Source organism: Oncorhynchus clarkii, chromosome 4, assembly GCF_045791955.1.
Source record: "Oncorhynchus clarkii lewisi isolate Uvic-CL-2024 chromosome 4, UVic_Ocla_1.0, whole genome shotgun sequence".
NCBI classification, from domain to species: domain Eukaryota; kingdom Metazoa; phylum Chordata; class Actinopteri; order Salmoniformes; family Salmonidae; genus Oncorhynchus; species Oncorhynchus clarkii.
Window position 1 is genome coordinate 46,810,877 of NC_092150.1, and position 15,714 is coordinate 46,826,590.

The 15,714-nt window shown below is 42.7% G+C and overlaps 2 protein-coding genes across 2 annotated transcripts in view; both read left to right on the plus strand.

Annotated features, from left to right (window-relative positions):
• The window catches only part of LOC139406895 (thyroid hormone receptor alpha-like), a 42,646-nt gene extending 34,688 nt beyond the window's left edge, over positions 1 to 7,958 (plus strand). Inside the window, exons 3-9 of the mRNA XM_071150030.1 lie at positions 1,288 to 1,349; positions 2,238 to 2,359; positions 2,844 to 2,991; positions 3,144 to 3,349; positions 5,978 to 6,124; positions 6,855 to 7,113; positions 7,470 to 7,958. Of these exons, the coding sequence (XP_071006131.1) occupies positions 1,288 to 1,349; positions 2,238 to 2,359; positions 2,844 to 2,991; positions 3,144 to 3,349; positions 5,978 to 6,124; positions 6,855 to 7,113; positions 7,470 to 7,720 (1,195 nt within the window). The 3' untranslated portion in view covers positions 7,721 to 7,958. The remainder of the gene's footprint in view (positions 1 to 1,287; positions 1,350 to 2,237; positions 2,360 to 2,843; positions 2,992 to 3,143; positions 3,350 to 5,977; positions 6,125 to 6,854; positions 7,114 to 7,469) is intronic.
• Positions 1 to 15,714, plus strand: part of LOC139406902 (uncharacterized) — a 624,715-nt gene that overhangs the window by 212,843 nt on the left and 396,158 nt on the right. The window lies entirely within an intron of this gene.

A 15,714-nucleotide genomic window follows, 5' to 3' on the forward strand; every position in this document is an offset into this window, starting at 1 on the left:
GGAATAACATATCTCTGATGGAGAAGGGGAGAGAGGGAACCGGGAGAGATTGAATGGAGAAATGGGTAGAGAAGGGACAGGTAGAGAGAGGACGGAGAGGGGTACAGAGGAGGAGAGAAGACGGAGAATCACTGAACTCACATTGAAGGCAATGTGCTAAGCCAATCATAACTCTCACTTCAACTGTAACTTGATGTTACCAGTCATTTAGATGAAGCACAATTTAGGGATACTTGATGGAGGTTGATCTGTAAAACATTCATCAACATGGATGAATGATGGTGTCAAGGGAACTAGTTTCCTTGTGACGCCTGTACATGTGTGTGTGTACGTGAGTGTGTGTGCACGAGCATGGTTAAGTGAATGTCCTTTGCTCCTCCCCCTCCACATAACCACAGAACCCTTGAGGCTGAGTGAATGAAAGAGCCAAAAACTAATGGTGTTGTTAGGGAGTGACTGTGTATTATATTGACCATGTCAGAGAGGTTATGCATAGAGAAAGACACCGGGACCTGTCCAGGACAGAGAAAGAACTCTGTCCTTATGAAACTAGCCTGATCTGCCATAGCTTCCCTTCAGACAAGTGAAGTGAAAGGAAGCATGAGTGCAGTGGTCAGCCTGCTTGACCAGGCTAAAGAAAACAGTTCCTCCTAAGGGGAGCAGCACACGTCAATGACTTTGATGGTAAAATAAAACTGAAATACCCAAATAGATGTGTTGTAACATTGGGTATCAACTGATGTTAATGTGTGTGGTGTGTGTTAGGAAACCTCAATTATCTAAGCAGAAACTACATTTGCCTTATGAATTTTGTGATTCCTAATAATTATATTTCTCTTTCTAGCTCCCCCCTCTGTTTCTAATGTCACTCACTCACTCACTCACTCACTCACTCACTCACTCGTGTTTTTTCAGGCAGCAGTCCAGATCTATGCCTGGTGTATGTTTTGTTAGGTCACTAAGATGGTCATGTCATGTGGATTACGTATAGGAACCAGGTTACTGTGAGCCTAGTAACTGAATGACATTGGGGGATTTTCAGAAGAATATGTTGTTTGGGGGATGGGAGGTAGTTTGTCCTGTCAATGAAATGGTAATCAGCTTGTGAAGAGATATGTATGGCTGCCCTGCTTTGTAGTTTTTTTTTTATTGTGTTTTGGTGTGTGTTGGGATTTATGGTTACAGGGTGGTTGGTGATTGGTTGCTGGGTGGTGGCTTGTATTTTGGAATGTTATTTTTTAAGGTGCTTGTATGTTTGAATTAAAAAGTAAAAATCCCCCCCCCCAGCTGGCCCAATGGACCAAAAAGGAAGAGAAAGAACAGCACATGTTCATTGAAGAGCATGTCTGGTAAGTTCATGTACAAGCCATTGGCCACTATTCCTCAGTTAATGACAAGTTAATGCTCATTTACACATTTTTGCATCATTTAGCTATTCCAAGCCCTTACTCTCTAGCCACTCAGCCACATGCTTTGGATACATTTCTATAAAGTATTTTTATGAGGGGCATGTTTTAAACACACAGCATTCCTAGCTGGTCAGTGAAATCATTTTAAAAATATGTATTTTCTCTACTTAAACCATATGGTGTATGTGGAGAATCTGCCAAATAATTGCTTTCAGTGTTTTAGACTCAGACGCGGGCACGCGTTTCAGGAGATGAATTGGAGAGAGAAACCAGTTATTTTACATAGATTGTTCGAAAAGAAGGGATTCCAAGTTAGAAATATAAAGAAAAATTATGTTTCAGCTAGCTGTGTGGTCTTAGCACCGCCACGCAGTAAATGTGTTTCTCTACTCTACCGGGGCGGCAGGGTAGCCTAGTGGTTAGAGCGTTGGACTAGTAACCGGAAGGTTGCAAGTTCAAACCCCAGAGCTGACAAGGTACAAATCTGTCATTCTGCCCCTGAACAGGCAGTTAACCCACTGTTCCTAGGCTGTCATTGAAAATAAGAATTTGTTCTTAACTGACTTGCCTAGTTAAATAAAGGTAAAATAAAAATACTCTGAAGACTTTAGGTGGTGAGTGACTTTAGGATTTCCCCTGGAGTGCTATTAGGTCAGGGTGTGTGTGCCCACAGACCTAATCAAACACAGGCATACACACTTCTCCTGTTCCCCTTCTTCCTCTCCTCCTCTGCTCCTCCTCTACTCCCTCTTCTTCCTCCTCTACTCCCTCTTTCCTCCTCTTTCTTTCTCCTCTACTTCCTCTCTCCTCCTCTCATCTCTCCCTCAGCACTAAGCCTCTCTGTCCCAGGATACATCCCCAGCTACTTGGAGAAGGATGAGCCATGTGTGGTATGTGGAGACAAGGCCACCGGCTACCATTACCGCTGCATCACATGCGAGGGCTGCAAGGTGAGAGACATGGCCCATGACTGGCCTGTATAGGACTTCAAGGACTGGTTGGGTAACATTTTATATGACCTAGGCATTCCACAGTAACTACTAGGGAATAACCTGATTTTACTTTGTATATGCATTAAAGGAGGAAGTGTTATTTTTCAAACTGTGTATATTAATAATTTAATTTAACTGTCGACAATTATCGCAAAACGATTGACATATTATATTAGTGACATTTAAAAAATATATACAGTTGCATCCAAATACCGTATATTGTCACCCTTGCACTTTTCTTAAAGAATTCTTTGATAAATAAGTTGAAATTGAAAAATAAACTTTGGTCTCCACACCTTATGGGCTTTTCAACATTGCAGAACCAGTTTTATTTTTCTAAACTTAGCCCCTAAGCTAATGAACTACCAATGTGGTTGATATAACGTCATTATGTTGATATCGTACTTTGAAATAACTAAGTTGATGCAAGCAATGTCCACAGGGTTTCTTCAGGCGAACTATCCAGAAGAACCTTCACCCGGCTTACTCCTGTAAGTACGATGGCTGCTGCATCATCGACAAGATCACAAGGAACCAATGCCAACTGTGTCGCTTCAGGAAGTGCATCGCAGTTGGCATGGCTATGGACCGTGAGTGTCACACTCCATGAGTGTGGGACCATAAGTGTCAACCATATATTTCACAATATATCACACCTACCTTCTCGCTGCTTTACATTTCCATTACTTCTACATTTAATACTGAAATACAGTAGGTTCACAAAACAACTCTGTGTCCTTAGTGGTGCTGGACGACTCTAAGCGGGTAGCCAAGCGGCGTCTGATTGAGGAGAACCGGGAGAAGAGGAAGAAGGATGAGATCGTGAAGACTCTACAAAGACGTCCGGAGCCCGACAGCTCGGAGTGGGAGCTGATCCGCCATGTGACAGAGGCCCACCACCACACCAACGCGCAGGGCTCCCACTGGAAACAGAAACGCAAGTTCCTGGTGAGATGCTAGGCTAATGCTATGCTAATCTAAAGTTGGCTAAGCTATAGGCTAGGCTAAAATAAGATAGGCCAGGGCTCAGCGAGACTAAGTTAAGCTAATCAACAACAGGTAGATTTGTGGGTGTATTGGTTTACTCAGTAAATTAAAAATCTTCATAAAATAATGGTCCATTCACCAATTCGTGAATGGATGTTTGACTCACTGACTGAATTGCACAAGTCACATCTCCTTACTCATTGTTCTATGTCAGATAGTTGTTTTATGTCATCTGCAATGATTGGTTGAGGACTGCTTGTCACATAGGAACACCACCTCCTGTGGGGAGACATTGCTCTGTACTAACAGTAGGAATGTCATTCAGAAAAGCTATTACTGAATCTGCCCTGTTGCCTTAGCAACCAATTCTACGTAGCCCCCTCTGAGAGGAAAGTACTTCCCCCATACACACGTGTCTCCGTAGCGATGGTTGCCTTGGCGCTGAGGTCCAAACAGTTGTTGCATGGCAACCAGGCCAAGGAGACATAGCGTGCAGAGGCTATGTTAAAATGGTTTTATTGTTCAAAGTAAAGTCGACGTGGATCTGCTCAGAATGGATTGATCCAGGGCATATCTGAGGTGTTGATAACAACAGCCTCGAAAACAAGCATAACAGAAGGAGCACTGGTACAATCTCACGCACTCACTCAGTACATCATCTCACTCACTGAGTACATCACCTCACTCACTCACTCAGTACATCACCTCACTCACTCACTCAGTACATCACCTCACTCACTCACTCAGTACATCACCTCACTCAATCAGTACATCACCTCACTCACTCACTCACTCAGTACATTCACTCACTCACTCACTCACTCACTCACTCACTCAGTCAGTACATTGTTTCACTCACTCAGTCAGTACATCGTTTCACTCAATCAGTACATCACCTCACTCACTCACTCACTCACTCAGTACATCACCTCACTCACTCACTCAGTACATCACCTCACTCACTCACTCAGTACATTCACTCACTCACTCACTCACTCACTCACTCACTCACTCAGTACATCGTTTCACTCACTCACTCAGTACATCACCTCACTCACTCAGTACATCACCTCACTCACTCAGTACATCACCTCACTCACTCACTCACTCACTCACTCACTCACTCAGTACATCACCTCACTCACTCTGTACATTGTTTCACTCACTCACTCAGTACATCGTTTCACTCACTCACTCAGTACATCAACTCACGCACACACATGCACACACACACAAAACAGGCTGCACTGTGAAACCACACATGCGGAGATCATCCGTTCACCTACTCTGCGTCTCATAAAGACACGGCGGTTGGAACCAAAAATCTCAAATTTGGGCTCATCAGACCAAAGAACAGATTTCCATTGGTCTAATGTCCATTGCTCGTGTTTCTTGGCCCAAGAAAGTTTCTTCTTATTATGTGTGTCTTTTAGTCGTGGTTTATTTGCAGAAATTTGACCATGAAGGCCTGATTCACGCAGTCTCCTCTGAACAGTTGATGTTGAGATGTGTCTATTACTTGAACTCTGTGAAGCATTTATTTGGGCTGCAATTTCTGAGGCTGGTAACTCTAATTAACTTATCATCTGCAGCAGAGGTAACTCTGGGTCTTCCTTTCCTGAGGCGGTCCCCATGAGAGCCAGTTTCATCATAGCGCTGGATGGTTTTATTGACAAAGTTCTTGGAATTTTCCTAATTTACTGACCTTCATGTCTTAAAGTAATGATGGACTGTCATTTCTCTTTGCATATTTGAGTTGTCCTTGCTATAATATGGACTTGGTATTTTACCAAATAGGGCTATTTTCTGTATAACACCCCGACCTTGTCACAACACAACTGATGGTCTCAAACGCATTAAGAAGAAAAGAAATTCCACAAATTAACTTTTAACAAGGCACACCTGTTAATTAGAATGCATTCCAGGTGACTACTTAATGAATCTGGTTGAGAGAATGCCAAGAGTGTTCAAAGCTGACAAGGCAAGGAAGGGGTGACTACTTTGAAGAATCTCAAGTATAAAATATTTTTTAATTTTTTTAAAAGATATTGGGTTACTACATGATTCCATATGTGTTGTTTTCATAGTTTTGATGTATTCACTTTTATTCTACAATGTAGAAAATTGTAAAAAATAAAGAAAAACCCTTGAATGAGTAGGTGTGTCCAAACTTTTGACTGGTACTGTATATTTGAAAATAAAGGTAGTGGAATATTGGAATGTATTTGGAAATACACTTGGAAAGTACTCAAATACACACACGTTTAATTTCAAGTACACATTTTTAAATACTCCATGCATTTGAACTCAGGTCTGTTAAGTCCTAGGGGTTTTTGAAATAATGTATTTGGAAACAACTATTTACAAATAATAATAAAATATTTCAAATAGAAGTACTTTATTTCTGCCACATTATTTTAAAATACTCAAATGCAATGAAAATAAGTATATAAATACAAAATACTTAAATGAGCATAAATTTGAACCCATAATTTGAAGCCAGTGACAACCGAAATATCAAACTAGAAGGTTGATTGATCTGTGTTTGCCCAGTGGGATTATTCATTAGATGCCATCTTGTGCCCCCAGCCTGAGGACATAGGTCAGTCCCCCGGGGCTCCCACCCCAGACGGAGACAAGGTAGACCTGGAGGCCTTCAGCGAGTTCACCAAGATCATCACCCCCGCCATCACACGCGTCGTCGACTTTGCCAAAAAACTAACCATGTTCTCAGAGGTGGGTTTAAAGCGCTTTGTGTAGTGTGTGCCTGTGTGTTTTTGTGTAAGTTGCTGTGTGTGACTGTCTCTGTCCTGTGTCCTCATTTGGCCCTGTGTGTCTCTAATGGGGCTCATCAACACAGATTTGACTGTGATTACCTCCTCCTTCAGCAGAACTGTTTGTTATGGTGTGTCTGTCTGTTCATTCCTACATGCGTGCGTTATTACACTTGTTAAATTGTATATTCACCACTGCCTCCTCTATATGACTCATACTGCTCTATAATGAGGACATAATGCTGCTGTTTCTCACACACACACACACACACACACACATTACTCACCTTCATCCACAGTCCCCGACAAACAGTCCGAAAGGTTGTGATTCACCAGTTATGTAGTCTGTAGCTGGACTATCATTATAAATAACTGTCTCACTGACCAGCAGAGGAATAATGTCGCTAACTGTTGTGGTTATGGTAGCTGCTAGAATTACTGGATATTTAGTAACATCTCTGTCACTATGTTCCCAGGCTGTGTGTATAATGTACATATGCCCTATAGTTACCTTGTGAGACCTGCAGTGTGTGTGTGTGTGTGTGTGTGTGTGTGTGTGTGTCTTGACCTTAAGTGCTTTCTACTTCAGCTGACTATAGGTTTCCTAACAGGCCCCTCACTGCCATGGGATGACCTGATTGTGTTTATGTTGTGTAGACTCTAACAGTCTCCCTCTCCCCTCCTCCCTCCAGCTGCCTTGTGAGGACCAGATCATCCTATTGAAAGGTTGCTGTATGGAGATCATGTCGCTTCGTGCCGCCGTGCGCTACGACCCAGAGAGCGAGACGCTTACCCTGAGCGGCGAGATGGCGGTGAAGAGGGAGCAGCTGAAGAATGGCGGGCTGGGCGTGGTGTCGGACGCCATCTTTGATTTGGGCAAGAGTCTGGCGCAGTTTAACCTGGACGACTCGGAGGTGGCCCTGCTGCAGGCTGTGCTCCTCATGAGCTCAGGTGAGGAGCCAGGAGGCTGTGAAAGGTTATAACAACTCTATGAACATACATAATAGCTATGAAAAGACATAAGTGCTTTGAACAGACATATCAGCTCTATGAACAAACGCAACTGCTCTATTAACAGATAAAACAGGCAATCAATGGAAGGACTTCAGAGGATCATAACCACTTCATGAACAGACATAACCACTTTAAGAACAGACATAACCACTTTATGACCAAAGAACAACTGTATTGAACACACTGAAGGTCTCCCTATGTTTGTAACATTTTATGAACAAGCTTCAATATCTCTACCATTTCTCTATTATTATTATTGGTCTTTAAAGGTATGTATTTTGCGTTCCTCTCAGATCGCTCTGGCCTGACATCGGTAGTTAAGATCGAGAAGTGCCAGGAGACGTACCTGCTTGCCTTCGAGCACTACATCAACCACCGCAAGCACAACATTCCCCACTTCTGGCCCAAGCTGCTGATGAAGGTGACGGACCTGAGGATGATCGGGGCGTGCCACGCCAGCCGCTTCCTCCACATGAAGGTGGAGTGTCCCAACGAACTCTTCCCTCCGCTCTTCCTTGAGGTCTTCGAGGACCAGGAAGTATGAACTGACCCCTGACTTTTGACCTGGAAGAGATAGAAGAGAGAGGGGGGAAAGAAAAGGAGTAACAATTGGCCTCTTTCCTCATTTTGTGAAACACCATATCACCACCAGCAACACGGATAGTCACCAAGAAAAAAGTCACAGAGAAAAACAAAAAAGCTTTCTTTTGCATAGCCGTTTTGGTGATTTGCACTTGGGGCTCTTGTGGCTGCTGGGCCCCACTTTGAGTTGGGGTTCTCTGGCTGCAGCCCCCCCCCCCCCCCCCCCCCCCATGGTCTATGGCTGTGCTGTGCGTCTCTATCTAACAGAGAAGCTAACAGCCCTGAGCGGTGTTCTGCTCCTGTGTTGTTATACACCTGGTGCACATGTATGCAAACCCAAACCCACAAGGTCTGGTTGGAGTACTGGTACTGATGGAGCTCTGTGTTAGTGGAAGGCAATCACTCTGAGAGGCAGATGGTTGACACAAACATACACACTTACATTCACAATCACACAATTTTACAAAACCTCACACATACAGCCACTGATGTACATCTACATTCACCTAACACACACACACTACTATAGACAAACATATTCATACAGTACATGGACTGATATAGCTTTTCAGAGCTGCCCATCACTCGAGGAGGGCAGATAGCTACTTTATTTTGTCCCACAATCGAGCTTCCATCAGGGGGCTCCACCCTCCAACCAGCTCCCCTCTTCACCAGCCTCCTCACCAGCCACCACTGGGACAGTTACCAAGTGTACCCCCACACTTTTCTCTTTTGGACTCTTCCCTTCCACCCCTGATGTGCAGAGTTACACATATACCTCCCTTTATGACAATGCAAACACACATACCTATTTATGAATACAAACAATATCCAATTTGTTGTGCAATGGTGCAAGAGTACCTGCATTTATATACACAACCCTTTACCCTCACTCATACAAGTCCTGTATACCTATCTTACTGCATGTATACAGTACACCGGTCTAACTGCATGCACATGTATCTCTGTACCTGCATAATACCCACTGGTTTACCTCCATATACTTCTCATCAGATTACATACCTCTCTTAACCCGTATGCATATATATATTTTGCTGAATATACATATACAGTTAACATAACTGTCTACCTGGGTATATGTGTACCTCTCCTATACATACCTCTCTGTGTGTACACACACAAAACAATACTGTTCTTTTACCTCATATGACGGTTGATCCTCACCTAGGTTGTGTCATTCCACCCATTCCAAACCTCCACTACATCTCCCGTTTGGGCTGCACTGCACTTCCTAGTTGCAGACTGTGTGTGTCTCCTCCATGTTGCCCTGCCCATCACACAGGACTCCCGCCCCCTCTGATGTGGGATTGGTTGAGGGACGGGGACGGGGACGGGGAGGGGGGGGGATGTCACTGACAGATTCTACCTCACCTCCCATGTCGGAGCAGCTGCCCCTCTGAGTGCAAATAAATGCACTTCCACAGCTGCCAATATGGACCTGTTTGTTCCCCTACTACACCGTTCAGTATGGTTCTATGACCCCTGAAATGTGAGAGGCCGCAGACCTTTTACACTTTTCTTTTTGAAGTATTTTTATCACACAGGACTAAGTCTCATACTGGATTCCCCTATGTATGTTCAAGACAGGAGAAACAACAAACCCACTGGTGGTATAAATATTCTCTGTCTGATGACAAACTCAAAGGAAACTTTCTTTCGGAGGAAAAGACAGACAGTACACCTTGGAAGCCAAATGAGCTCAATGGACGGGCCAGGCAAAAGCCCGTGGTAAGAAAACACGAAAAAAACTCCAATCTTTAACTCAGTTCAGCAGTGTTCACCTGTGGATGGATACCCTGGTTCTCAATGTGGCAGGTCCAGAGACGAGACAAGACAAGACCGAGAGTCCTAGCCGATGCAACATGCCACATATTGTACTTTTACAGCATCATTCACAGTAGCAACCCCCTTTCTCCTAAAGTGTGAAAAGTGGTTGCCACAGAGAGCCACAAAGCCTTTGAGATGACTCTCTGACTGCCCTCCCCACACATCCAATCCTACACCCAGCCATCTATGAGCTTTCGCTACATGTCCCCCTCCCCTCTCCTTCAAAGCCATTGACGGGTATTTGTTTTGCACTAAAGTGATGTCTCCCCCTGTATTTGCCCTATATATGCCCTCTGTTGCTATACCTCTCTTCTCCTGCAGTCTTACCCTAATCCCTAGCTTGATCACGGCGCCTAACATTCTGCCACTACGCACGCACGCACGCACGCACGCAAACACACACACACACACACACACACACACATTCTCAGTATTACCACAAGGGGATTTAAAGGAACCTAGAAAATAGGATGTCATTCAAACACATGCGCAGAGATGTGATATGGTTCACTTGAAAAAGAGATGCCGATCTCAATGTGGCTTTAATGTTTAAATAAAGGATACATAAAAGATATGCAGCATAATGATAATCAACTCTTTATCACTGTGAAGGAGCCAGGCTTTGACCAGACGGTTGGTTTGGGATAAGGTGTAGAATAGGGTTGGCTTTAGCTGTGAACGACATGGAAATGTTCCCCAGAGGGGTCGTGATTAACAACATGTAGAAGAAAGGGAAGCTTTTCCACACAGCCAGTGGTCCCTAGACGACTGACAATCTCATACAGAATCAGACTCACCAGCACCGCAGAGCACACTGCCTTCAGACACCATCAATCACACCAGCACAGCTGATAGATCCTCAGGCTCTCGCTGGCCATCCTCGTGCCAGGACAGTGTGGATACAATCAACCGACAAATGTTATCTTAGGTATGTTCTTCCACGCTACCCCCACACCTCCCATTCTCCACACTGTTTCTATTGCACCACCTTAACTAACCACACTACTAAACCAGGAATATCATCTACATTCTCGAACATAACAGATATCTTCCCGGACACAAATTAACTTCTTTAAATGGAGAATCTCCATCGAACACGCTTCTTAGTCCAGGACTAGGCTTTATCTGGGTCCAGGAAACTAGCCCCAATCCCCCTCCACTTTAAGACAATCTCATGCTTTGCCCTCACTCGCTTTAACCTCCCCATAACTCCGTCCTCCCCACAACATAGCTGTCTTGCTCCCCTCTGAACATCCAATCGAACCCCAAGCAAAAGTAGCACTTAGAGAGGAAAGGAAATCCCAGGAACATGAATGATGTCATGTCGTCATGAAGAATGTAAAACTTTTTTTTGTTTTTAACGTAATTTTATTTCACCTTTATTTAACCAGGTAGACCAGTTAAGAACAAGTTCTCATTTACAACTGCGACCTGGCCAAGATAAAGCAAAGCAGTGCGACACAAACAACACAGAGTTACACATGGGATAAACAAACGTACTGTCAATGACACAATAGAAAAATCTATATACAGTGTGTGCAAATGTAGTAAGATTAGGGAGGTAAGGCAATAAATAGGCCATAGTGGCAAAATAATTACAATTTTGCAATTAAACACTGGAGTGATAGATGTGCAGAAGATGAATTTGCAAGTAGAGATACTGGGGTGCAAAGGAGCAAAAAAAGGAATAACAATATGGGGATGAGGTAGTTGGGTGAGCTATTCACAGATGGGCTGTGTACAGGTGCAATGATCGGTAAGCTGCTCTGACAGCTGATGCTTAAAGTTAGTGATGGAGATATAAGACTCATGCTTCAGTGATTTTCGCAATTCCTTCCAGTCATTGGCAGCAGAGAACTAGAAGGAAAGGCGGTCAAATGAGGAGTTGTCTTTGGGGATGACCAGTGAAATATGCCTGCTGGAGCGCGTGCTACGTGTGGGTGCTGCTATGGTGACCAGTGAGCTGAGATAAGGCGGGACTTTACCTAGCAAAGACTTATAGATGACCTGGAGCCAGTGGGTTTGGTGACGAATATGAAGCGAGGGCCGGCCAACGAGAGCATACAGGTCGCAGTGGTGGGTAGTATATGGGGCTTTGGTGACAAAACAGATGGCACTGTGATAGACTGCATCCAATTTGCTGAGTAAATTGTTGGAGGCTATTTTGTAAATGACATTGCCGAAGTCAAGGATTGGTAGGATAGTCAGTTTTACGAGGGTATGTTTGGCAGCATGAGTGAAGGATGCTTTGTTGTAAAATAGGAAGCCGATTCTAGATTTATTTTGGATTGGAGATGCTTAATGCGAGTGTACAGTCTTACCAGACACCCAGGTATTTGTAGTTGTCCACATATTCTAAGTCAGACCCGTCCAGAGTAGTGATGCTCGACGGGCGGGCGGGTGCCGGCTGCGATCGGTTGAACTAGAGAAATGAAATGGAGAAGTCCCAGACTGAAAATGTTGTGCACTAAGTGTCTTTCTGCATATTTCTGCATATTTGTGAACTGGATGGATGATGAAAGTGGATGATGTCACACTTCCGGGTTGAAATGCTGTTTGTCTGACAGATTGATCTCAATAAAGTATTTTACATTTTTTTGAAAAAGAGACTGAAAGCCCAGAAACGGAGGGAAAGAAAAGACAACTTGGATCTTAGTTCACGACTTGGATAATTATGTTGAGGTTTTTTTGTTGTTATGATTATTGTTGTTTGTTGTTTAGCATTTGATTTAATTGCTCAGTTAATGTCTGTGTTGTCAGAGCTTGTCTGATATGATGCTTTACTGTGTAAAACAATCAGCTGTAGACACTTTCTGAACATCTGTGCAGTGTAGGCGTGTGTCCAAATGGCCCCATATTTCTGACGCAGACTAGGTCTTCATGAAACTTCACTTTGATCTCAGCTGGTTTGTATTGTTCGCTCAAGGTGGAAGACCCCCTTAACTCACTGACCTGGGTTCTCCTCTAACCAATCTTAATCTTGATCTATAGATGGGTTAAAGTAAAACTGACTTTAGATGACAACTTGGTGGAAACGTCACCCCATGAATTTGCCGTCTGTCTGTCTTAATGTAAACAGGAATATTATATACGTTTTTTTCAGAAAAAATATTACTGTAAAATAAGAAACAAGCTATAAAAATTTCAAAACAGAAACCACAAAAGAGAGATTTAAACAACTATTCATACCTCAGACAATGAAGTGGAAACAGAATGAAAAGGAGTTGTGGTTCGCATGCATGGATAGCCAGCTGCTGTATCGTACGCTCACATTGTTTGTGTGAAGCTTCTTGACAGGAACTGTATATAAAATGACACCATCTTAAATTCAAGCGGTATTGGAGGCTTTTGACATTCGCTCTGAAGTGTAGTTTCTCACAACCCCTTCCTCTAATAGGCTCAGAATAGACTCACAGGATCAGGAGATGTTTAGGTGAGGTTCCCTCCACATAGTGTGTTTTAGGATGTTCTGTCCTAGCTCAGTATTGAATGTAGCTCAACAAGATCTATGTCACAACTCTTGTTTATGTCCCTCATCACTGTCTAACCAAGCCTGGTCCCAGATTAGGTTGTCTTGTAAACTCCTATGGTCATTATCACGGCAAGTTGAAAAGACTGCACAAACCGGTCTGGAGGCATAACGCTAGACAAATCATACAGACATTGCTGCTCTGCAGAATGTGATAGTGGTTCTTGTGCCCAGACACTCACTGATCAATTATTTTTGTTAGATGTTTCATAGGTTATGACAAAAAAAAACATACATCAAGAGATGGTGACATCCCAGAGCTCTTTTTATTTTTATTGTTAAAAAGTTAGACTTACTTACGTTCAGTTTCTTACTTGGGTATGTTTCCCTCCCTCAACCTGCTCTTGAGACAATTATTTTTATGAAATCAGCCATTGAATTATAATATTATAAAAAATCTTTAGCAGTGTGCTTTCTCTTCTCTCAACTTACCTTCATGAATACTGGTCTGAAAGGACCAGATAAGTGAAAGCAGTATGGTGGAAACTCATCCATTTCCTGTCAATTTCCAGTGGTAATCATTAATCAAGTACAGTATATAGAATGGGAGATTGTGGGATAGCTTGGAGCGAACACAGTATAGGCAGAGGGAAAAGTCCAATACCTACTCCTGTGTTTTTCCATCCTGGTCTTTGTGTTGGCAAGGCAAGAGTATTGCCCAAATATTGCTAACAAGCAAATGACCATCTTGAGGTTTCAGTTGAACATTTATCTGCTCTTCCCACCAGTTGAATGGTATAGAGCATGTCTGATGGATGGGATAGTAAAGTTTCTATTCTCAAATCAAGGACCGGGATTGGGGGAAACACTTTTATACACCATATTGGTTCTGGTAAAAAATTAAAACATCTGAAATTTCCAATGAGACAAACTGTGTAGAGGTGTTAACAAATTTGCTCAGGTCTGACTAAATGTTATGTGGAGTGGTGAACGGAGGCTATAGAATTCTGTGTTTGTGGGAGGTGGTTGAAGATACAATTCCTAATGTGATGAGTAGGCCTAGAGTTGGTAACAGTAGTCACTGCAGTGCAGCCTAATAAGTTAATTTAATTCACAACTGTTTGGGCCTACGGAAAGAGGGGAGATGCAGATTGTACAATATGATGTCCATCTGGCCTGGTGGAAGAAATTATAGTAAATTTATTTTATATAATTCAGAGGCACAGACTCTGTGAGTGAAAGGGGCTGGGATTCTGTGAATATGTTTGCTCGCCGTGGATGGCAGATGCTATCTGCTGGTCACGCAGGGTAGCCTAGTGGTTAGAGCATTGGACTAGTAACTGAAAGGTTGCAAGTTTGAATCCCTGAGCTGACAAGGTACATATCTGTCGTTCTGCCCCTGAACAGGCAGTTAACCCACTGTTCCTAGGCCGTCATTGAAGATAAGAATTTGTTCTTAACTGACTTGCCTAGTTAAATAAAGGTAAAATAATTATTTATTTTTTAAACTCAATATTGGGAGATTTGGTAGCCTAACTACAGACAGATTAGGGTCTTTTCTTTTCAGCCGTAGTCATTTGACTTCAAAACTATGTTTTTCCAGCAATTGTATTTTGAAATATAAGACCAATTCTAGCTGCTGTTTACTAACAGCCGCAACTCCACAATCAGCTGTTTGAAATTAAGCCAGCTGCCCAAATTGCAGGCTGTGTGGGTCTATGTGCTATGTTTGTGATTTAAACAATTCACAGCGATATTGTAAAGGAAGCTATTAATCCTCGGTGGCTACATTATCCTCTCTGGTGTAGTATTTTGAATTATTTTATTTATTTAGACATATGTACAAACAGGACTAATTATTTAATTTTGTCAAGTTTAATATTTAATTAATTTTGGCAATTTACCAGTTTGTGCTGCACCTACTTCAGCACTCCTACTCCCCGCGGCTATGGTCATGTTCCTAATGAAGGCACAAAATGGGAGAAACTGTTTCGAAATCTTTCGAATAAGAGTTCTCATTTTGGTTTTCCCTTAGAAAAAGGTATTGATAGTGAATGCGACCGTAGGTTGTCAGGTTATAGATTCAGCACCCCTCAGTTTGTTTAACTTAGCTTATTATTAAGCTTTATTTCAAGAGTTTAGAAATGACAAGGTGATACAGAGGTGGAGAAGGGAGGAAGTTGAAAGGGACAACTCGGGGTTGAACCCAGGTCTCCGGCGTGTGTTGAGATTGGGGAGTGTTACCACTACACCATATCTGCCACTTAACTGGACGTTTGTTACATGCAAGATGACCAACAAATCATAAAGTTTGGACCAATAATCTCTTCATATGGTATTATTGCTTGAGAAAAAGCATATATTATAACTATGCAAGTTGATGCACAGTAGTGGTTCTTCTCGTCCTTTTTTTCCATTTTGATGACCGCTTGTTGACACTTTTTCTCTTATAAAACTGCAATTTTAGCTCAAGTGAAAGCACCGGATGCAAGCCTCAATGTGTGTCTCTCCCCCAGAAAAACATAACCTCATGCAGTCATCATCAGGGTTTCTCAGCCTAGGTCCTACAAGTATTAAAGTTATATAAACGTTACTGTTGTTAACCCATGTGACTATGTTGTGCCACGGTTCTTAATCAA